General features: G+C 34.9%; 1 protein-coding gene across 1 annotated transcript in view; it reads right to left on the reverse strand.

The window, feature by feature from the left end:
- The window catches only part of atrn (attractin), a 90,036-nt gene that overhangs the window by 55,810 nt on the left and 9,600 nt on the right, over positions 1-24,626 (reverse strand). Inside the window, exons 4-11 of the mRNA XM_051125544.1 lie at positions 22,949-23,077; positions 14,063-14,265; positions 9,093-9,261; positions 8,908-8,998; positions 8,531-8,780; positions 5,809-5,992; positions 2,296-2,450; positions 740-824 (exon numbers count right to left, since the gene is read on the reverse strand). Coding sequence (XP_050981501.1) covers positions 740-824; positions 2,296-2,450; positions 5,809-5,992; positions 8,531-8,780; positions 8,908-8,998; positions 9,093-9,261; positions 14,063-14,265; positions 22,949-23,077 — 1,266 coding nt within the window. The remainder of the gene's footprint in view (positions 1-739; positions 825-2,295; positions 2,451-5,808; positions 5,993-8,530; positions 8,781-8,907; positions 8,999-9,092; positions 9,262-14,062; positions 14,266-22,948; positions 23,078-24,626) is intronic.

Consider the following 24,626-nt stretch of genomic DNA (forward strand, 5'->3'; position numbering starts at 1 on the left):
TGAGTGATATTGTTTCGAATCAAGAAACAGGTTTAGGCTGCCTGATAATATTTTTTAATATTTATAATAATAATAATATTACTATTTTTAATTAATTAATTAATTTATTTTTTGTCTCTTAGAAATGCACATTTGATAGTAGCTCGAGTTAGGATGCAGATGTAAATTTATGTTCATGATCAAAATCAGTAATATCTGTAAAAATGATAGGAAACTCACTTTTTTTTTTTAACTACTGGTCTTGAATAGTAGCATACATTTAGATTATGATACCCACAAATATACTATTAATACCATGCTAAAAACGTAATATGGTTTCTAGGTATTTGTAGGAAAAAAATTGCAGTAGTCTAAATACATATTAGTATAAATGTACAAAGCTATAGCTGTATAAAATCACAAAAAATACTGTAATTATATTAAATTATTCCTTAAATACATTAAATACATGTTTGCATTAATAATATAATACAATTCTATACGAATACCCACATTTCTGTGGGTGTTACTATGCTAAATGATGGCAATTTGTAGACTGAAATGCCTTCTGACTGTATCGCTGCGCACAGTGCTGTTTCACATGTCGTGTGTTTGTTGCTGAATTCAAATGACTCTTTCGTTCCGCCTCTGGCACATAAACCTTATATCGAACATTTATTGAACGCTTATACAATTATATCGCAATAACTATCATTACTGATTTATCGCCCTACAAGCACATAAAAAATATTGAGATTACCCATCGTGAAATACAGCTGAGTGGCCAAAACGGTTGACGTCATGGTGAAGATCTGGATTGGGCAGTACAGTCCACTCATCACAAGCTAGAAAAGAGAAAAGAGCAGACAAAGTGAATCTCAGCCAGTGCTGCCGCAATACGTTTTGGAGACATCACTATAGAGAACACAGAGCTCATGAATATTAATTAACTAAGACTAATAGTTGCTCACTCACAGTACCCAATTAATATTCATAAGTCCAACCTTCACATAAATTGATGACCTGTGCAGATGTGCAGAGGCTATAAGGCACCTTTACTTGTACTCTAAAACTAAATAACATTTTAACACCACGCAATATGGGATAAAACTGAATGTTCTCAGTTCCCTGGATCTTTCTCGCCACGGTTTGCAAGATGAGCTGTTTCTGAGCTGACCCTTAATATCAAATCATCTCTTTCCTAGATGTTAAACAGAAGGAGTTAGTGGCTAATCTAACAGGAGTAAGAGAAGCATGAAGAGAAATGACTGCTATTAGCGCAGTATGTGTGACAAGTCACTGCCCCCTGCTGGCAAACTTTCTGACAAATCGAATTCAGGATCCTGGTGTGGGCCAGTGTAATTGAGTTCAGCTTATAAGGACAGAGCAATTATCCTCAGGGCCGAGACAGGCCGCTACTTAATTACAGATTACCACAGCACTAGCCCGAATCTCCAAAGAGAAGTTGGCAAGGGAAGAACAAGAGAAAGAGATTTTCAAGTGGAGGGGTATACAATGATGAATAAGCAAATGCAGACACTTCTGATATGTTTGAAGCTTCCTGTGTGTTATACAAGCACTACAAACTCCTCAAAGACGCTCTAAATTTCAACCCACGCATCATATTCTCACATTCAAGAAGCGCCGTATTGGAGTGCTTGTAGTGTGTCTATTCTGACATCACAGCATCCCTCATTATCTAAATGAAAAGCGAGATAATACCACCAGACAGGCATGTCTCCGATCCCTGGAGATTACAAAACTCAAATGTGTCACTCATAAAATAATGGCTTCAAGATCACGCATCCTTCTGCAAGAAGCCCCCCTGATGAGTGTATTTCGGTCTCTAATGGCTTGCTGCTACACGCACAGAAATCCAATTACGCTTTCTGTGTGAGTGTCTCTTCTGCTGTTCAATATTGTGAAAGACAGACATATATATATATATATATATATATATATATATATATATATATATATATACGTGAGAGAATGCAGTAAGTGAATCGCTCAGAATGCAAAAAGTTCTAAAAAGTAGATGGAATGACAAATCTTTAATAGAAATCACAGTAATGCACATAATCATACAACAAAGTTATTTTTTTCTGGAATACAACCTATTTTGGATAATTCAGTTAATTAAATTTACAAATCGCATGGGAAAATTGGATGAACATTATCGCACTACCTTAAAATGAGACTTGAGAATAAAACCAACTAATAATTTTGATTGGATAAGTCACATTATTGTACACAGCAGTACAGAACACCGGTGGTTTGAATATTCAGGTGACAAAGATGGTGTTTGGTACTCACCTATGCTGTATGCTATGAAGTCTGAGGAGAAGCATTTTGCCCCGTGGCTCATTGAGGTATCGTTGTGCGTATTCCCTCCAAACACCAGCATGTTCCCGCCAACAATCACTGCCGTGTGGAGGTAACGGAAAAAACCACTGTCCCTCAGAATCAACCTACAGAGACATCATTAGCAAGAACCCAAGAGAAAACAAACAGTCAGGCAATGTTCAGAAAAGCACACTACGTACTATTTTTACAGCACAGAGCAAGTATCATGTGTGAGCTTTCGATGATGAATGTTTACAAAAGTTTGGTCTGAGTATGATTTTTAAGAAATCCCTTATGCCTATCAAGGTTGAAATTTATACTTGTGATGCAAAGCAGAATTTTCAAAAGCCATTATTGCAGTCTTGAGTGTCACATGATCCTTCAGAAATCATTGTAAGATGCTGATTTGCTGTTGATATTATTTTTTTGATTCTATTCTTTAATGAACAGAAAGTTCTAAAGAACAGCATTTGTTTTAAAGGATTTGTTCACTTCCAGAATGAAAAAAAAAATCCTCATAATTTACTCACTCCCATGGCATCTAAGATGTTCACGTCTTTCTTTCTTCAGCTGAAAAGAAACCAAGGTTTTTGAGGAGAACATTTCAGAATTTTTCTCTATATAGTGGACTTCAATGGGAGCCAATGGACTGAAGGTCCAAAGCAGCTTCAAAGAGCTCTACACAATCCCAGCTGAGAAATAAAGGTCTTATCTAATGAAATGCGCTGTCATTTTCTAAAAAAATAAACATTTATATACGTTTTAACCACAAATGCTGATCTTGCACTAGCTTGACTTCCCACAATTACATAGTCACGTTGGAAAGATCACGCGTGATGTAGGCGGAAGTACCGACCCAGTGTTTATAAAGTGAACGTGCAAAGAAAGTCAAACGCTCTTTACCAAAAAGGTAAAACAACGATGTCGGAAGATTATCAGCGTTTTCGCCCTATCCTACCTTTTTAAACCGGTGCACACAGACAAAGAACTAAGGCTATGCTCACACTTGGTGTCTTTTTTGGCAAGAAAAAGTTGACAAGGGCGCTTTTTTAGTAAAAAAAAAAAAATCAGGCAGCGTTGCATCCCAGTGCGTCTTTTGTTGCTATAACAACAGCTGCAACAGTATGAATGTTGAGAAAAGAGTAAGCTCTCTCTAGCGTTGGCTTTTGTTTTTTATTTTTTGGCATTTACCTTTATTTAACAGGACAGTATTTAGACAGGAAGCGGTGTGGGAGAGAGAGGGGGGACGGGATCGGGAAGGGTCTGCAAGCCGGGAAAAAAGCAAAACACAAAGGTGCTACATGTCAACATGCGGCGCCGATATCTTAGTGGGAAGCACGTTGGTATTTGAAGTTAACGAGGAGGAGAATGTCGGTTTACAACAACATAATAAAAGTCTATCTACCGGCACCTTCACCATTTTTCCTGTTGCTCTTGTTGTAATGGAAACAACAGGTCTTGCTACTGGCTTGTCATTGGTTAGCTGTCAAAAAGGCGCTTGACATAAAGCTTTTGTTTTTTGTTTTTTTGTTTTCTCAGCAAAACTTTTTTCAGCTTAAAAAGATGCTCTGAGCTGCAGAAAAAGACGCCGGTGTTTCAAAAGTGCTCAGGACTTTTTTGAAAACACAGTTTACTCCATAGGATCATAATGTAAAACAGACGCTGGCAGTTTCAAAAAAGACCTTTCCAACGTGATTACATAAGCGTTTGTGCATAAAAAGTATATACATTTTTATTATTTTTTTTTTTTTTTTTAGAAAATGACTGATAGTTTCACTAGATAAGACTCTTATTCCTTGGCTGGCATCATGTAAAACCCTATGAAGCTGCATTGAAACTGCAATTTAGACCTTCAACCAGCTGATCCCCATTAAAGTAATCCTGAAATGTTTTCCTCAAAAAACTTAATTTCTTTTTGACTGAAGAAAGAAAGACATGAACATCTTGGATGACACGGGGTGAGTAAATTATCAGGAAATTTTTATTCTGGAAGTTAATTAATCCTTGTGAATTTACAGAAATCTGTTGTAACGTTATAAATGTCTCCATCACTTTTGAAAAAATTAATGCATCCATGCTGAATAAAACTATTAATTTCTTTAAAAAGTCTTATAGACCTCAAGCTTGAATGTCACGGCTCTATAGTGTGACCATTTCAGTCGCAAAACTACTGTGTGCGACTATGAAAAAATATTTAGAAGCACCACTGCGACTAACCCAATCAGCATATTTGTTTGCGCTGAAGGGAGCTTTGAAGGTTCCTACGTGTTTTTGCAACATTGAAGTAATGTATCACAGACATTTCTCACGAATCCATTCACAAACAAAATGTAGAGAGAGTGTAAATAAGAGATTCACTGTGCAGTGTAGAGAGCATCATTGATTATAATGGAACTTTGTGAGATTGCAACTAAATAAGATGAGTGACAGCTTTTAATGATTTTTAAGGGAGTTTGTAAATGAGATATTGATTTAAGACAACAGTTAAATAAACAAGAACTTAATATTAAGTGACTTACATTGTCTGACTATAACACTATTGTCTGATTGTTCTCTATTTCATCACCAAAAATAGTCTGAAACAAGTCACAACTGAGTCACTGCGGATCTCCATTCAAACACAGTGGTGTTTCCTTTATGAATGAATGTGCATTTTTAAACAAATCAGTGAGTCAATGATTCAATTTCCCATTCTTAAAGACAGTTACTTGCTTTGTTTCTGAATGAATCAGCCGTCCGAATGAATCAAAGGAATATGAGTCAGTAATTAAATCAGTGAGTTGCCACCACCTATTGGCAGATTTACTTTCATTTTTAAAGTATCTTTTCAGTTATTTAAATCGTTTAATATTTCTGTATTCTGTATTTATATTTAAAACATTAATCTCAACATGAATTTATGAATTTAATGGCACTCATGCCACCTCTGAGCCTCATTAAACATACGAAAATACAGCTACAAGCCACTTTTGTGTTATTCTATGCCACCTCAGTTGTACAAACTGATTTTATTAATACTGATTTCATTTGATTGTTAACTTATTCTTATTCTACTTGTTCTCATTCTGTTGTTTTAATTAGAAATTTAAAAAAAGCCTAAAAAAATATAATAAAAAGACATAAAAGATGACATAATTTTAATAAAGTTAAAAAAATGCCATTACAAAGGTAAAAACAAAATTTCAATTTAAGGAGTCAAATATCACCTTGTTAGATTTTTGATTATTGACTAGAAAGTGCTCCTAAAAAGAAAAGTAAGCATAGAGCCCTGAATGGTAGTTACTACTGTAAATCAACCTGTATACAAACAGTATAAATGAGGTAATTATTATTATTTCAGTTAAATGCAAAAGTGAAGCTTTTTGTTATTTTCTGGATAAAAAAAAATTAAAAATAATCAGGCACTTCAAGCATAGCCTTCAAATTATAAAGCCAATAAAGTAGTGAGTATTAAATTAAATCGTGTAATGCTGCTCAACGCACCACATTCTCTTGTCCACATCATAGCGGTACAGGTCTCCGGCCAGGCCATATTTATTGGCGCTGAAAGCTTTATACCCTCCATGAATGTAGATGGAGCGAGTCTGAGGGTCGTACACACTGCTGTGCCCATAGCCACCCTGAACCAGTGCACCACGAGTCTCTAAAACACTCCATGTGTTCTTCACTGTAAAGGGAAGAGTGAAAAGGTTAAAAGTTAGGAGAAAAAGAAACAAATATTTTTTAAGTTGTTCTTCCATTACAACACCAGAGGGCAGTAGAGTAAACACAATAACTCCAAACAGACCAGAACAGGGATAGTTGTTGCAAGAGGAAGAACTACATTAGTATATATAAAGTTCTAAGTCAAAAGTCTAATTGAATAAATGTTCGTTTTCCCTAGCAGGGTTTTTTTTACACTGATTTCAAACCACACTGGCATCCATTCACCTTCAAAGTGAAAACCGGCCTCAGTCTCCTGTCTCTCTCTCGCTCACACACACACATGGATGACAGCAACAATCAATCATGAAAACAACTGCACAATTTTTTTTTCCAACTTCAAACATTTTACACTGACTGAAAACTAATATCAAAAAGCGGCCTTTTTAATTTTGTGATGAATGGTAGAGTCAGTCTCTGCGGTACCTTGTGGTCTGATTCATCAGACAGAAACTGGGTCACAACTGTTCTCAGTCCGTGGTAGCACTCAATATTCTGAAAAGGATTAGGGTGCTTTCACATAGGATGAATTCTTTCTTTCAAATAGCAAGACTGAATGGAACAGAACACAGGTGTCCTGAGGCCTGTTTTTAAAAGATGCTTAAAAAAAGTTTTTATGTAAGCCTTCTCAAAAACATAATGTGCATGATGCAAGATTTTGAAAACATGTGGTGCAGCAGCCATGTATATGAACACAGACCAGTAATTAAATAAAAGCAATATCACAGAAAAACACAAAGTGGTTTGATTTATCTGCCAAGTATGGCTGGGTGATCGAGCATAAAATTTCTCTCTCAACATTTTCTCTAACTTTACACTATATTTAATCTTGAAATGTATTTTGATATTTAGAAAAAGACATCTGGATAGATTGTTGCAAAGTACATTTAAAATATTTACTGCAAAATCAACACAAAATAAATAATCCAAAAAAAAAAAAAAACTACATTTACTTCAAGCTAAAAAGTATAAAACTATTATATCATATATATATATATAAACAGTAAACAGTAAAGGTGGTGCTTTGAACACACCCCGCATCCTAGGGTAATGCATCACAGACATATCTGACGAGAGTTTAAATAAGAAACATTGTGCAGTGTAGGGCTTCGTTGATTATAATGGAACTAAGATGAGTGACAGTTTTTAATGATTTTTAAGGGAGTTTGTAAATGAGACACTGATTTAATTACAACAGTTAAATAAACAAGAAGTTAATGTTAAGTGACTTACATTGTCTGACTATAACACTATTGCCTGATTTCATCATCAAAAATAGTTTGAAACAAAGTCACAACTGAGCCGCTGCACATCTCCATTCAAACACAGCGTTTACGAATGAACGCGTGTTTTCTAGTGAGTCAATGAATCAATTACCCATTCATAAAAATAAATAAAAAGTCACTTTATTCCTGAATTAATCAGTCATTCGAATGAATCAAATGAATGATATGATTCAGAAATTAAATCAGTGACTTTATATATATTAGTTTTATTAGGTAATTTTTATCTTCTTTTTAGTTATTAAAATCAAGTTCAAAATTGTATATTTAAAACATTAATCTCAACAGCAGTTTATGAATTTGATTGCACTTATGCCATCCCTTCAGGCCACCACAAGTGCTCCTAAAAAGAAAATAAGCATAGACACCTAATGGATTTATTGCATTTTGGGAAAAAATAATCAGTTTTTATAATAAATCTTTGAAAATCAAACTCTGGATTTAAATTTTTAATGTTATTATAACCTAAAAATGCTATGTGAAAGTTTTAAACAGAAAATAGTGGTTTTGCCACTTTCTTGGTAAAGAAAACACATTTTTACTCAAATTAATCAAAATGGATTTATAGTGGATTTATAAACTCTTCTCACACACACACACACACACATATATATATATATATATATATATATATATATATATATATACATACATATATATGTGTATGTATGTACATATATATATATATAAAAATAAATGAACATAAATTAATATTTACTCCAAAGTAAAAAAAAAAAATAAAAAAAATTACCTAGACATATAATTACATTCAAGGTAAAAAAGGTATTATATATATATATATATATATATATATATATATATATATATATTATACCAAATGAACAAATTAATATCTACTTTAAAAGTTATATATATATATATTTTTTTTTTTAATATTTTTTATACCAAATAAACATAAATGAACGTTTACTTTAAAGTAATAATAATAATAATAATAATAATATATTTTATTAAACGATTAATCGTGATTAATCACATTTAAAATAAAAGTATTTTTCTAACCAGTTGATTGACTTATCAACGACATTCAAATTTGTGTTATGAAAAGTGTGAAATTGACTTCTGGTCGCTACAAAACTAAACTAAACTTTTAACATTACTGTGATATGTACACTACTCCTTAATCTTACATCATCATTACAATTACAGTGATAATGCAATGATATTGTAGTTATCACCCCTACTGTTGTGTTACTGACCAATGTTGTACTGCTGCACTTGGCTGATGTATCCATAAAGAGGACAGTGTCCAAAGACCACCAGTATGACGGGCTCCGACCCGTCGGGATAGAGCTGGACAGTGTGTGCAGAATGGCCCACGACGGCATACTGTTCTTTAGCACGTGGATTCAGCATAACCCACGACTGGTTCTGTGTGTGGAACACCCACAGTTCTGATGTCACGTTTCCAGTGGAGTCAATCTTCCCACCGTACATGTAGATTTTATCCTGTATGTAGGCACACAAAGTGTAAATAAATAATAAAAATAAATAATAATAAATACAGCAGACTCTAACGAAAACATTCAAGTAGAAAAACACCATTAAACAAACAACCTGTCATCTATTAACAAACCTCATGCAGGGAGAGAGAATGACCGTAGCGTCCAGTTACAGAGTTGACGGACCGGTTTAACGTCATCCAGCTTTGAGAAGAAATGTTGAAGCTGTAGAATAGACACACAGAGTAAAGGAGAAAGTGAAACTGTGAACCTGTAAAGTTATTATGCTCCAGTTAAGTAAGTGTGTGTGTGTACTCACGCAGTCACCATCTGGTAGTGTGTGTAGTTGAACACATGTCCACCTATCACCCACATCACGTCTTCATGAACCACAGCCTTATGGGACGCCCGCGCCAAGCCATGCCCGCTGTATTCCTCACGTGTCCAAAAGGAAACATTTGCTGGTACGGTTATTGAACAGTCCAGGCCTAAAATACACAAACACACACACACGCTGTCATTTGGGCTAGATGAGTTAAATAAGTAAAAAAATAATAATAGGAGATGAAATGAGTATTTCAAAGTTGTATTATTTTACCTTATTCTACAGTAGGGTAATTACAATACGTTTGTCCTAATTTCTATACTTGCAAGCAGGGCCTAAAACTAACATCTGGTGACTTGAGAAAAGTTACCGGCCATAAATATATTTTTCCAGGCCATGCTACTACAGCAACTAAACATATTTAATAAAAAAACCATTTGAAATTAGAACCAACTACTGCATTTTAATCACAATACAAACAAAAATGCTAAACACATGTAGCATGAGCAGTTTTTTTAATTTAAATTTGACTGTATCATTTCAACCTTTAAAGCAAATTCAGAATGGCCTGACTTTAGCTTTTGAAAAGTATACTATAACCTGCATACAACTGAAACAGCAGAAAGGCTGAGTTTCATTCTCTGACAGAAGGTGGCGCTTATGGAACAACAGTGATGTGAACAGTGAAGAGGGAAAAATTCTCTGAAATCAGATCCCTTCAGAAATATATTAATATAAACCCCCACACCAGTATTTATTTTTTTATTTAAAAAAAAACAAAACAAAAAAAACAAACAGTGAGCTTGCTCTGCCTGTACAGTATTTTCTTTGTGTGCATCTGTTAATTTTAGTCCTTGCTTGCAAGAGATAAACTTTTCAGCTTTTATTTTGGCAGAAACTGCAGTTGGGCTTTTAATTTAGCGGAAAACTCCAGTTTCAATGACAACAGGTTTACTATTGTGTCTCATTACAAATCTAGTGAAATACTGTAAAAACAGCAGATCACGAGCTGATCACTTGAATGATGTGTGCACTTCAAGTTGAAACAGTCAAGCAGCGCAAACAGATTTGATGAAGCGATAAAGCCATATTATGCTTTTGGTTTTAGTTCGTTTGAAGGATACTTTGCCGAAGTCCTTTTATAAATATATTTTCGGTTTATTATGAAACTAGTTATAAATATATATATAAATATATATAAATATATAAAAAAGAACACATAATCATTTATTTGGGGCAAATAAAATTTCAGTACAGTTATACAAATTTTTAGTATGTTTTGATATGTGGGTTAAAATTCTGTAATGTGAAGTGGTCACTATCAAAACATTATTGTCACTACCGAAAATGTGCAGTCACAACCGAAACATGGGATGTTCTGTCAAAAACAAAGTATACTGTATACTCTCAAAAAAACACACTCGAAATATTACAGTGTTGCCAAGTCTGCACTTTTCCCACGGAATTGGGCTACTTTAACACGGTTGCTGTGGGTTGAAGCAACCCTGATAGCGAAATATTTAGCCCCTGAAATGTAACGCCTCCAAAATGTGATTGGGCTATTTTTGAGTAGAAATAAAAAAAATATAATAAATAAATTTAAAAAAAAAAAAAGTTGAGTAGAAATTGGGTGGGTTTTGTTGTGAAAACCTGGCAACCCTGAAATATTGTTAAAATTGATTGTTATTTATTTACTTCTGAAAACTTTTTAATAAAATAGCAAAAAAATGTATTGACATGCTAGATGTAAGTAAAATCTTAACAGGTGTGTTTCAGTAGTGACAAATTCGGGGAGAGGAAAAATATTCCAAAATTTTTTGAAAAAAATTTCAATATGAGCATTAACAGCACAATTACTGAAAATGTGTACCTTGGATATTATATGGATATTATTATTATATTGGATATTATGTGCATACATACAAATTTGTGGGAAAACATTTTTTTTAAGATGTTTCCCACTCTGACTTTGCACCAATTCTGTAGAATATGTATATATAATATATACGTTTTAAGCCTTTTAAAAATAATAAACTCTACTGAGAAACTGTTATATTACTATATTATTATTATTACTGTTTTTTTATTCAGTCTGTGTGAGAATAATTCTGTGCCGAACACCACATCTAGTTTTATTAAACATGCAGCTTTTGCTTTGAATGGCAATTTATGCAAATCAAACACAAATGTACATTAGTAGCCAAAGCAGTGGAAATCAACACTCATTCATTTACTTGAAAAAATGTCAAAAAAATGTCTAATTGACTAAATTTACAGAAATATATAACAATAAAATTAAAAGACAGACAAAAGGGCTGTGCTTGAGAAAATAAAGCATTACAGGAAACCAATGAGGAACTTGAAAAATGAGTCAGCTCTAAGTGTGGCTCAACCTGTTGTTCACAGATTGGTGATTAAACACTTCCACAGGGGAGAGAGGAAGAGAGGAGAGGAGACAGAGATAGACAGACAGACCGAGCTCAGATATGAGAGAGACCCAACCTGAGGTTTAGTGGCTGCTTGTCATAATTACAGTGATTAAAATTAAAATGAGTTCACGTTGTCATTGACCTTGTAACTGCATGTTGGAAACATACAATTATGAAACCTCAGACTTGTGACGCAATATATAAAGAGTCAAAATGGCAGCAGCCTCAACAGTTATAAGTAGTAAAGAGTACTGCATTTCTGTTCCACATGCCATTTTATCATAGCTGATGCTACCTTGTGCACTTTTCTCAATAATTCAAGGTCAGGTCTATCTGGATGTTATAAGCATAAGCATTGACATAGAAGCAAAAAAAAAATTTCATAGCTAGCATTTATACATCCTAAATACATACACTACCAGTCAAAAGTTTTTGAACAGTAAGATTTTAATTTTTTTTTTAAGAATTCTCCAAAGTACAGTAAAATGTTAAATATTTTTAATTTATTCCTGTTATTTTAAAGCTGAAATTTTATTATCATTACTCACACGATCCTTCAAAAATCATTCTAATATTCTGCTTTGCTGCTCAAAAAAACATTTATTATTATTATTATTATTATTATTATTATTACACTGAAAACAGCTGTGTTTTTTTCAGGTTTCTTTGATGAATACAGAAGTTCAGAAGAACAGCATATATATGAAATAGAAGTCTTCTGTAATGTTATAAATGTTTTTATTATCACTTTGAATCAATTTGAAGCATCCTTGCTAAATTGAAATGTTTCTATAATTTCTCTCTCTCTCAAAAATAAATAAATAAATAAAAATACTGACTCCAAGCTTTAGCATGGTATAGTGAGGGGATTGTTCCTTTAAATGCAAATGAGCTCTGCTCGCCCCGCCCCGCCCCTCTCTTCTGTCTGTGGAGTGACAAGCCTGTTTACTTTAGCCGCTTTTACCCACCAAACTTGCTAACTAACACATTATTGGGAAAGGCGATCACAAAGGTTCATAAAAAAAACCCTTATACTCACTCCTGCTGTAAGTGAAGCTGGATCATGAATGATTCGCGTGAACATAGACGGATATATGTAGATCGGGAGCTGCATTCCCTTCACAAACAAACGTAATCCACTGCATCTTCAGCGGCTCAGATGTCAGAAATAAATGACGACCACTATGTTCATTATTACATCCAGCAACAACACCTCAATCGCTCAATCGGAGATATTCTTGTCTAACTTACATCCCTGCTCCGGCATTGAAACAATGGAGGTCGGACTGTGACAGCTTATCTGAGGTAAGACGCTCATGCCAATCAACTATCGTGGGAGCGGCCTCGTCACACCGACAGGCATCTGAGAATAGCTCGATTTGAAAAAGGGGATATTATTTTTACAGATTACTTAAAAACCAATGCATGGATTTTTATCATTATAGGGTAGATGTGTTATAGGGTTAATGTTCAAATAACATGAAAAAAATTTACGTAGCATCCGATGATCCCTTTGAAAAAACATTAAAAATTTTACAGTTCAAAAACTTTTGACCGGTAGTAAATAAGGATAAATGATAAACGAGGCATGTATGAACATATAAATTCACTACAGTGACCACTGAAGTTTAAAATAAACTATAAAATACCAAACCTACTGGTTCTTCTTAGTCATTTTTACTAACCTTAACTGTTAACATTTGGCACATAACTCTCTCCTGTGCTACAGGCATAAACGATACCTCGGCTGTTGTAATGGCAGTCAGTCTCTGCTCTATTTTGGTACAGGCAGGATTTAGTCATCTAGCACACTTTGTTCCAACTTGAATAAATTTATAAGTGTGCTAAAATGCACAGTTGTACACTAAAATCGAGGACCTCAAGCCATCTGTATTTTTATACATTTGGGCTATCAGAGCTCATCACAATCAAGCTAAGCATAAGAACACAAGCCGTTCTCCAAAATACAGCCCTGGGACCAACGGTATAAGTACACAGAGTACAGTCTGTCAAGCAAACCCAAACAACACTAGAGGCGCAGAGATTGAGACAGAGAGATCTGTAGTCAGTGCTGTGAAAGGCAAAGAGGAAGAGAGCCAGGAAACAATTAGGGAAAACCCAAAAAGATCTACACATTCCCAGAACTGTGAGTGGATTACAAGACATTTATAAACCAAATTCCTTAAATGACTCTTAACATCAAAGAACAGCTCACATACAGTATTAAGACACTAATGTGTGTACTGTACAAATAACTAATATCACGCTCTTTTCTATTCTCACGATAGCTGTGAAACACCTGTAACCATAGCAACAGTGACTAAAAGTAAATATCAAAGACCGGATGTCTTATCACAATTCACACAACGCAAGTTCATAAAAGTTCGATCCATGTTAATGTGATGATGATTGTCACCGAACTCGCTGTCAAAATGCATATGTGAGTCCTGAAATTGATCATTTTCATAAGCATGATTTTCTTATTTGTCCAGTAGCTTGCTGTCATTCCTATGACTGAGCCAAGCGACAAATTACCTTGCCATCCTGGTTTGCACTGGCAGCGTTTGGCAGCGGTGTCACATTGTCCCCGCAGAGGGAAGCCACAGTCAGAGAAGCAGTAGGGCACATCACAGGCCTCTCCTTTCCAGCCGTCCTCACATACACACTGCACAGAGTCACTGGAATTCCCTACACGACACTCCCCACGATCAGAGCAGTTACTGGGGCAGGTATTCAACCTGGGTAGAGCAGAAAAACACAAAGAAATCAATGCAACAGGAAATCTCACATCTGTATTGATAAACTAGACCAAAACTAAAATGTGAAGTGTGCACTTGCTGCAAGACTGGGGAAAACTGCAAAAATAAGGATTGTTTTTTTTTGGTCAGCCATTGTTTGGACAATTTTTTTTTGCTAACAGCTTCACCCTGAATCTACGTCACTGGCCAAGTTCACGCGTCAGACTCTCAATCAGAGCAATGTTTTGACAGAGCCAACATGTTTACAATTTTCAGGAACAGTGTTGTTATTGTTAACTAGGGCTGTAAAGCATTAAAGTTATATGACTACACGATAACCTGTTAAATAACTGATACAGTATGCCATGCAAATTAAAATAATTTTAAATTCTGTTTAAATACATGTAAAAGCTGAATGATATGAGCAACATATTGTTTCATTTTCTTTCAGTAAAAATTATTAGTCAATTCTCTGCTATTTGTGTCAACCTAAACCTTTCTGGTAACACTTTAGATTAGGGAACACATATTTACTATGATCTAAGTGCGTTCTCTCTAGGGCTGTCATGTTTCATCAATTCAATTCAAGTACTTCTTGTGGAGTACTGGGCAAAATACTGGAAGTGTGTATTCCACGGACGAGAACCACCATTAGCAACCACGCATTAGACCGTTTTCCAAGGCTGCATGATATATTAAACCAATTTAAAGGAGAAGTCCACTTCCAAAACAAAGATTCACATATAATGTACTCACCCCCTTGTCATCCAAGATGTTCATGTCTTTCTTTCTTCAGTCGTAAAAGAAATTATGTTTTTTTTCAAACGACCCCAAATGTGGTTGTAAACAATCCCAGCCGAGGAAGAAGGGTCTTATCTAGCAAAACAATCAGTTATTTTCAAAAAAATACAATTTAAATACTTTTTAATCTCAAACGCTCGTCTTGTCTTGCTCTCCCTGAACTCTGTGTAAGACAAGACGAGCATTTGGCATAAATTGTATTATTTTTAAAAAAATAACCGATCGTTTCACTAGATAAGACCCTTCTTTCTTGGCCAACCGCATTTGGGATTGTTTGAAGCTGCATTTAAACTGCATTTTGGAAGCTCAAAATCGGGGCACCATATCAGTCCATTATATGGAGAAAAATGCTGAAATGCTTTCCTCAAAAAACAATTTCTTTATGACTGAAGAAAGAAAGACATGAACATCTTCAATGACAAGAGGATGAGTACATTATATGTGAATCTTTGTTTTGGAAGTGGACTTCTCCTTTAAAAATCATAAAACATAATGCTATTGTGACTTTAGATTTGTAAGATTTCTGTCCTAAATAAATGCTAAACTATTAAAGATTACTTGGGCATTTTAATTAAATGTTGTTTAGTTAATATTAAACAAGGATTAGATTGCACTGTAAAGTGTAAAAACCCTCTGCAGTCATGTTATAAATGTGCATTAGTTCTGCTGTTTATAATACATTATGTATATGTATTTTAACAGTTTTGTTCAATCAGACCATATAATTACTTGCCTGAAATACTTTATCTAAATTAATTATTATTGCTCATTGCTATTTTATATGTATTTTAAGTCATTTTAAAGGCTATTGTTCACTTAGGTCTATTTTAATTACCACAAAAAAAAAAAAAAAAAATACTAGATTAATCGTCAGAATAGTCGGCCGATTACTCGATTACCAAAATAATCATGAAAGCCCAGGTTCTCTTAATAAAAACAGATTTTTCAGCCTTGTTGTTGACCAAAACTAAAACTATTAAAAACATTTTAATTAACTGAAATAAAGCTAAAACGCAAATATAAAATAAATAGAAACATTTCATACAGTGAAAACCTTTTTTATTTTAGCTGCCAAGGTTAATTAAGTTAAAGTACTAAAACTAAAATTAAAATCCAACATGAAAATATAAAAACCTAATTCAAAATAAACAATAAATACTAAATAAATACTGTAATATTATATAAATGCTAAAATAACACTGTTGAGGTAGTCAGCTTACAAATGGTATACTTGAAGTGGCGGCACATTAGATCATGATAGAAAAGTACTTTTACGTTGATTAAAATAATAATAATAATAATAATAATAATAATAATAATAATAACAACATATTTTACTTTTTTAAAAAAAATAATTGTTTATAATATTTAATTGATTTTATATCATAAATATATTGTTTATTTGCTGTTTTACTAAAATACACAAATTAAAAAAAAATAAAAATAAAAATAAAAATATTGTGATATAAGGCAGAAAGTGATATATCAGCCTTAAAAATATTATAAAATATAGACAACAGCTTAATAATTTTATAATATGGAACAGATAAAAGCACTGATATTAACTGTCCAATATCCGCTGACTCAAACTAACACAACTAAAGGATAGTTCATGCAAAAATTCAAAATTCTGTCATTAATTACACACTCTCAAGTCATGCAAAATCCGTAAGACCTTTGTTCATCTTCGGAAAACAAATGAAGACATCTTGGATGAAATCTGAGAGCTTTCTGCATAGACACATTCAAGACCCAGAAAGGGAGTAAGGATGTTGTTAAAATAGTCCATGTGACATCAGTGGTTCAACTATAACTTTATGAAGCTACGAGAATATTTTTAGTGCACAAAGAAAACAAAAAGGATGACTTCATTTAACAACTTTTCTCTTCCATCTCAGTCTTTGACGCACATTCACATGTCAGTTGCATTGCTGTCTATGCAGGATCAGAAAGCTCTCAGATTTCATCAAAAATATCTTAATTTGTGTTTTGAAGATGAACAAAGGCCTTACGGGTTTGGATCGACTTGAGGGTGAGTAATTAATGACAGAATTTTCATTTTAGGGTGAACGATCCCTTTAATTTAAACAATTAGGTCAATTCTTACTGTGTGTCCCCATTTACAGCTTAAATGTCTAATACAGAAATACACAGACTATATCACATTATTTCTAATCTCATCCATCATGCTGATTAAACAGGAACGACTTCAGTTTAATGATTTTCCTTGCACAACCACACCTAATGTAAATCTATTGTTAGACTGTTTGTTTGGGCATTTACCTTTTCCAGCCCACAGTTGTGACATTGTACTCAGCAGACATTAGATGTTGCCAATATTGTCTGGCTATTTCCCTTATAAAATGGTGTCTGGATACAGTGGACGTTTAGTCTACAATAAAAATGTCTTGATTTAAATTCAGCGTCACAGAACTGCAAAGCTGTGTCAGAGTGACCCATCCATAAAGGATTTAAAACAACCAAATACAAACTTACAACTTAAGTTAATTGTTTTCGTAGCTTGAAGGTTTCTTATAAACAGCTGTAGTCTTGAGGAAGGAGCTAGACTGAGGTGAAAACAGTTTATTTCAATATCTCTACTGGAGTGTGTAAGAACTGCCGCATTAGTAGGCAGCTCACTCCCCTCTACAGCTGAACACAGGAAGAAAGGGATGGCAGAGAATAACAGGCGGTCTAGCATCTGTCTTTCAGCTTTACGCAGTTTTGTGAGCGTCTCAGAGTGTCTGCAGCGTGTGTGTCAGGACTGGTGTTTGATGTTCTATTGATACTGCACTCCAGTGTTTTTTCAGGTCCCTGTAAATGCAGTCGCTATAGAAACCGCCGCAGTCACCGTCAGGACTTCACATGAGCAGCCCCTGCCACAGACACGGAGGTCAAAGACATCTGCGCTTCCTCTGTCCTGCTCTTCTTAAATTACTCTGACCTGCATTTTCTTGTTCTCACTCTTGTTCTCTAGCGCACAGAGCCTTAAAGGGACAGTCCAGCCAAAAAAAAAAAAAAAATTGTCAGCATTTGCACTTACCAAATCTGTGTGACTTCCTATTCGCTTTTAAACATGTTTAAACTTAATATTAAACTTGAGCAATGATGTTTTCGCATCACTGGCATGTGTACTGTCCATCTACGGTTTGTTTTTTGCACTGCATTTATTATTATAACAATATATATTGTTTGCAGTGCATGTACACTACTGCTCAAAAGTTATTTTAAGAAACTAATGAATTTATTTAGCCATGACACTAAAACACATAAATTTATAATGTCACATAGGATTTCTTTTTCAAACAAATACTGGTTTTGCAGTTCTACACTGACCAAAATTATAAACGCAACACTTTTGTTTTTGCCCCGATTTTTTATGAGCTGAACTGAAAAATCTAGGACTTTTTCTATGTACACAAAAGGCCTATTTCTCTCAAATACGGTTCACAAATCTGTCTAAATCTGTGTTAGTGAGCACTTCTTATTTGCCGAGACAATCCATCCACCTCACAGGTGTGGCATATCAAGATGCTGTTTAGACAGCATGATTATTGCACAGGTGTGCCTTAGGCTGGCCACAATAAAAGGCCACTCTAAAATGTGCAGCTTTATCACACAGCACAATGCCACAGATGTTGCAAGTTTTGAGGGAGCGTGCAATTGGCAAGCTGACTGCAGGAATGTCCACCCGAGCTGTTACCCGTGAATTGAATGTTAATTTCTCTACTGTAAGCCGTCTCCAAAGACGTTGCAGTGAATTTGGCAGTACATCCAACCAGTCTCACAACTGCAGACCACGTGTAACCACACCAGCCCAGGACCTCTATATCCAGCATCTTCACCTCCAAGATCGTCTGAGACCAGCCCCCCGGACAGCTGCTGCAACAATCGGTTTGCATAACCAAAGAATTTCTGCAGAATTTCTGAAACCGTCTCAGGGAAGCTCATCTGCATGCTCGTTGTCCTCATCGGGGTCTCGATTCTCACATTCGATGGTGTCTGGCACTTTGGAGAGGTGTTCTCCCAACAAGCAGACATCGTGTATGGCGTCGTGTGGGTGAGCGGTTTGCTGATGTCAACGTTCGAGTGGCCCATGGTGGTGGTGGGATTATGGTATGGGCAGGCGTATGTTATAGACAACGAACACAGGTGCATTTTATTGATGGCATTTTGAATGCACAGAGATACCGTGATGAGATCCTGAGGCCCATTGTTGTGCCATTCATCCACGACCATCACCTCATGTTGCAGCATAATAATGCACGGCCCCATGTTGCAAGGATCTGTACACAATTCCTGGAAGCTGAAAACATCCCAGTTCTTGCATGGCCAGCATACTCACCGGACATGTCACCCATTGAGCATGTTTGGGATGCTCCGGATCGGCGTATACAACAGCGTGTTCCAGTTCCTGCCAATATCCAGCAACTTCGCACAGAGGAGTGGACCAACATTCCACAGGCCACAATCAACAACCTGATCAACTCTATGCGAAGGAGATGTGTTGCACTCCGTAAGGCAAATGGTGATCACACCAGATACTGACTGATTTTCGGACCACCCTCCCCCTGCCAGACCCCTCCGATACAGTAAAACTGCATATTTTAGAGTGGCCTTTTATTGTGGCCAGCCTAAGACACACCTGTGCAATAATCATGCTGTCTAATCAGCATCTTGATATGCCACACCTGTGAGGTAAATGGATTATCTCAGCAAACGAGAAGTGCTCACTAACACAGATTTAGACAGATTTGTGAACAATATTTGAGAGAAATAGGCCTTTCGTGTACATAGAAGAAGTCTTAGATCTTTGAGTTCAGCTCATGAAAAATGAGGGCAAAAACAAAAGTGTTGCGTTTATAATTTTGGTCAGTATATGTTCAAAGAATCCTGAAACAATAGATCATTTCTTATATCATAATATTAATCAGCACAACTGTTTTCAACACTGATGAGAAATATTTCTTAAGCAGCAAATCAGCATATTAGAATGTTTTCTGAAGGATCATGTGACACTAAAGACTGGAGTAATGATGCTGGAAATTTAGCTTTGCATCAAAGGAATAAATTACATTTTATAATATATTCAAATGGAAAACTGTCATTTTAAATTGTAGTAATATTTCACAGTTGTATTGTTTTTTTTTATATTTTTGATCAAATAACAGCAGCCTCTGTAAGCATAAAATAATTCTTTTAAAAAACATGAATCTTACCATATATGGTACCGTGTATATAGCAGAATCAAGTTTTTAGTAAAGCTCACCTGTGATTTGCATTTACAATATTTCCACTATATATCTGAAAGACAAGCCAAACCTGACATGATTTCCACTAGACTTCTGAAATTTCAACACTGTAAATTTCTCCTTTTGTGTTGCACAGAACAAAGGAAGTCACACAGCAATTATACAAGGGTGACTAAACTATGACAGAATTTTCCATTTTAGATGGACTATCCCTTTAGGGCACATCCACAGCCATGGGCAACAAAACCAGATCCTGTCCCAGCTCATAGATGGCGTAACTACACCATTATGCATCCACAAAGTAAAGCGACGGCCAATCAAAAGCAGCCATGTATCTGGGATTTCAACACACTTTCCTTATAAACACATACGTTCTTAAACAACCCAGTGTTTACAGGTTAGCAAAAGCTGTATCCAAGCTGTAAATTAAGGTTGCAGTTCCAAAAGTCCAACACAGTAACAAGCCTGTTTACAAGAAAAAGGCCCTGCTTTAAAACCTACTGAGCTTTGAGTGTCACATGATCCTTTAGAAATCATTCTAATATGCTGATTTGGAGTTCAAGAAACATTAAGAGTTAAAACTGACCTATTATGCTTCTTTTTACAATATGTAATATAAATCTCAGGTTTTGTGTGTGACGTTTCAGCTCAAAATACCCTACAGATCATTTATTATATCATTTTGAAACTGCCTGTTTTAAGTGGAAGCAGAAACTTGTTTTCATGCATGTCTCTTTAAATGCAAATGAGCTGCTGTGCCCCACTCCCTTTTTCAGAATAGAGCTGTGCCTTTACAGCTTGTACATCAGATACTCTGCCAAAAAACATCTGTTTGGTTTTGATTTTCATGTCTATCGTGCTGAAATAACGTGTTTTAAAAACATTTAAAGTTCGGATATATGTTTTTCTGAGCGCACACATCCAAAGCACGCACACAGTAAGCGGCTGTCACATGGCATGTGAGTACTAAACTAGTTCTCTTTCATGTCTTATTGGGCTTAAACTGACAAACACACACAAGTTTATGTTGAAAACACATAAGTTACAAAAAAAAAAAAAAAAATCTAACAAAATGACGGCACCGTGGGTGGAAATGTGCAGACTGAGGGGCAGAAATATTATAATGAGATCCCCTTCCTACGTCTCAGGGGGAGCAAAATCTGAGCATTTTCTGGGTTGGTAGATGCACTGGGGACCGATTATAGCTCTTAAACGTGGAAAAAGTCAGATTTCCATGATATGCCCCCTTCAACACTTTTGTGGAAACCAGGATGCATTGTTTTGAAGTTTTCTTGATGAAAATAAAACTATTTGTAATAGAAATCTTTTGTAACACTACAAACAACTTTAGCCACTTCCAAAACAAAGATTCATATATGTACTCACCCTCCTGTCATCCAAGATGTTCATGTCTTTCTTTCTTCAGTCGTAAAGAAATTATGTTTTTTGAGGAAAACATTTCTGCATTTTTCTCCATATAATGGACTGATATGGTGCCCTGATTTTGAACTTCCAAAAAGCAGCTTAAATGCGGCTTCAAACGATCCCAGCCATGGAAGAAGGGTCCTATCTACTGAAACGATCGGTAAAAACTATTTAATTACGTTTTAATCTCAAATGCTCATCTTGCCCTTCTCTCCATGAACTCTGTGTATTCTGACTTAAGACAGTTAGGGTATGTCGAAAATCTCCAATCGTCCCTCAACTTCAAAAATCATTTCAAAATCATCCTACATCGCTGCAGAAGTACCGACCCAGTCTTTGCAAAGTGAACATGCAAAGAAGATCAAACACCCTTAACAAAAAAGGTAAAACAGCGATATAGGACGATTTTGAAGTTGAGGGAGAACATGAACTGTCACGAACCGGAACAAAAACAGTCCAAGAAGTAAGACAAAACAAGCGTTTGGCATTAAAAAGTATATAAATTGTATTTTTAAAATGAAAATAACCAATAGTTTCGCTAGATAAGACCCTTCTTCCTCAGCTGGGATCTTTTACAACCACATATGGGATTGTTTGAAGCCGCATTTAAACTGCATTTTGGAAGTGCAAAATCGGGGCACCATATCAGTCCATTATATGAAAAAAAAATTCTGAAATGTTTTCCTCAAAAAACATAATTTCTTTACGACTGAAAAAAGAAAGACATGAACATCTTGGATGACAAGGGGGTGAGTAAAATATTTGTAAATTGTTGTTCTGGAAGTGGACTTCTCCTTTAATGCATCCGTGCTTAACAAAAGTATTACTTTAAAAAAACAAAACAAAATGGTACTAACCCCAAACTTTTAAACTGTGTGCAAGTTAAAAACAGCACATATAAAATAATGGCTCATTTCTGATTAAACCAAATCCATTTCTATTGATTCTTTCCAGTTCATCCGCTATCTTGGATTTCACTGACCTCAACACAATGTATAAATGCAGTACAGCCTTAGCATTAGGACAAAATTGAGGTATCTTATAACGCAGCTGGCAGAATAATGTTGCTGTCTACCTTCTGGAACAGTCTTTTTAATGGAAGCATGCCCACAATGCCTTAACACACCGTCAAAGGTTTTGAAACAGAGCTACAGTACAGTTGTAAGCATCAGTTTGTTTTAAACTGTCCAGGAATTAAAGCTTACCTGTAGGAGATGTTGAAGCCAGTGAGATTATACGCAGCATCACTGAAGAAGTGCAGCAGGGTGAAGCCAGACTGTGCCACCACCTCTGGGACAGTCTCATTGCTGTAGCTCTCAGGAACAATCAAACCACTGAACGAGAAGAACACAGAGCACTTCATACATCTGCTAAAAGAGAACCTAACAGATTTCATCTAATTTAATTGTACTCTATTACTCTATTATGTCTGTGTACTTTCTTTATAATGGGCTTTTTAAAAAGTGTTAGGGTTGGGTTTTTGTAGATGTTCTGTCAAATATTGTACAAACTATCCAACTATGCACCTGATGCCAGATGCATAAATTTAGATTCTACATTCAGGCCGTGTCATACAAACTAATTTGACAAAACAGCAGTTATCCAATGGGTAATCAGTCTTATTTTTGCTTTCAATTTAGACCAATCTACATTTTATGTAACTGAATTAAAAAAAGGTCCAGTGTCAAAAAAAAAAAAAAAAAAAAAAAAATCAGATGACTAACTTGAAATAAATGACTAATGACTAATGAAAATAAATATTTTGGAGTTGACTTCGGTTTCTTGCTTTACATAATTGTTGTTTTCGGTTTCTAAAAGTTTTTTTCCTCACCGTGGATACATTTATTTGATTGAAAATACTGTAAAACAATAATGTGAAGTATTATTACATTTCAAAAATAACTTTTCACACACTACCAGTTTTTTAAGAAGTCTCTTCTGCTCACCAGGCCTGCATTTATTTTGACAGCAAAAACATTAAATTCTGAAATATTTTTACTATTTAAAATAACTGTTTTCTATCTGAATATATATTAAAATGTAATTTATTCCTGTGATCAAATTAAAATTTTTACTATTTTAATCTACTCAGCTGTTTTCTACATAATAATAATGAATGTTTTTTGCGCAGCAAATCCGAACATTAGAATGCTTTCTGAAGGATCATGTGACTGGAGTAATGATGGTAAAAATTCAGCTATGAAATCACTGGAATTAATTTCATTTTATAGTATACTCAAATAGAAAAGAGTTATTTTAAATAGTAAAAATATTTCAAAATTGCACTATTTTTGCTGTACTTTGGATCAAATAAATGCAGGCTTGGTGAGCAGATGAGACTTTAAAAAACATTAGAACTCTTACTGTTCAAAAACTTTTGACTGGTAGTGTATATTCTAAACTTTTTAAAATATATGCAATTATCCTTGCTGAAAAAAGACTTTTAAAGTTTGAAAGAAAAGCATTTATTTGAAACAAAAACCTTTTATAACACTAACACTAGTCTTTACTGTTACTTCAGATCAATTTAATAAATATATAAATAATAATAAAAAAAAATAATAAAATATTAATTTCCTAAAAAAAATAAATAAAATAAAATGAAACACTAACCCCAAACATTTGAAGGATAGTATTTCAATGGCTGCGATGTTAAGATCACAAGACCAGTAAAATTTTGGTTGAAGAATTAAACATGGATGACATATGTCAGGGTATTTCCACCAGAGTTATATTTCCCAGGGAAAGTTTACACAAGACACTTGTGTTCAAAATCATGTCTGATGTGGTGTAAGGAGCTTGAGTGCTGGAGAGGCACTTTTCCCTCTGGAAAGTCCCGTATTCTAATCTGATCCTGGATTAACAGGTCATTACCTGGACATC

This window comes from Labeo rohita, chromosome 13, assembly GCF_022985175.1.
Source record: "Labeo rohita strain BAU-BD-2019 chromosome 13, IGBB_LRoh.1.0, whole genome shotgun sequence".
Classification (NCBI taxonomy): domain Eukaryota; kingdom Metazoa; phylum Chordata; class Actinopteri; order Cypriniformes; family Cyprinidae; genus Labeo; species Labeo rohita.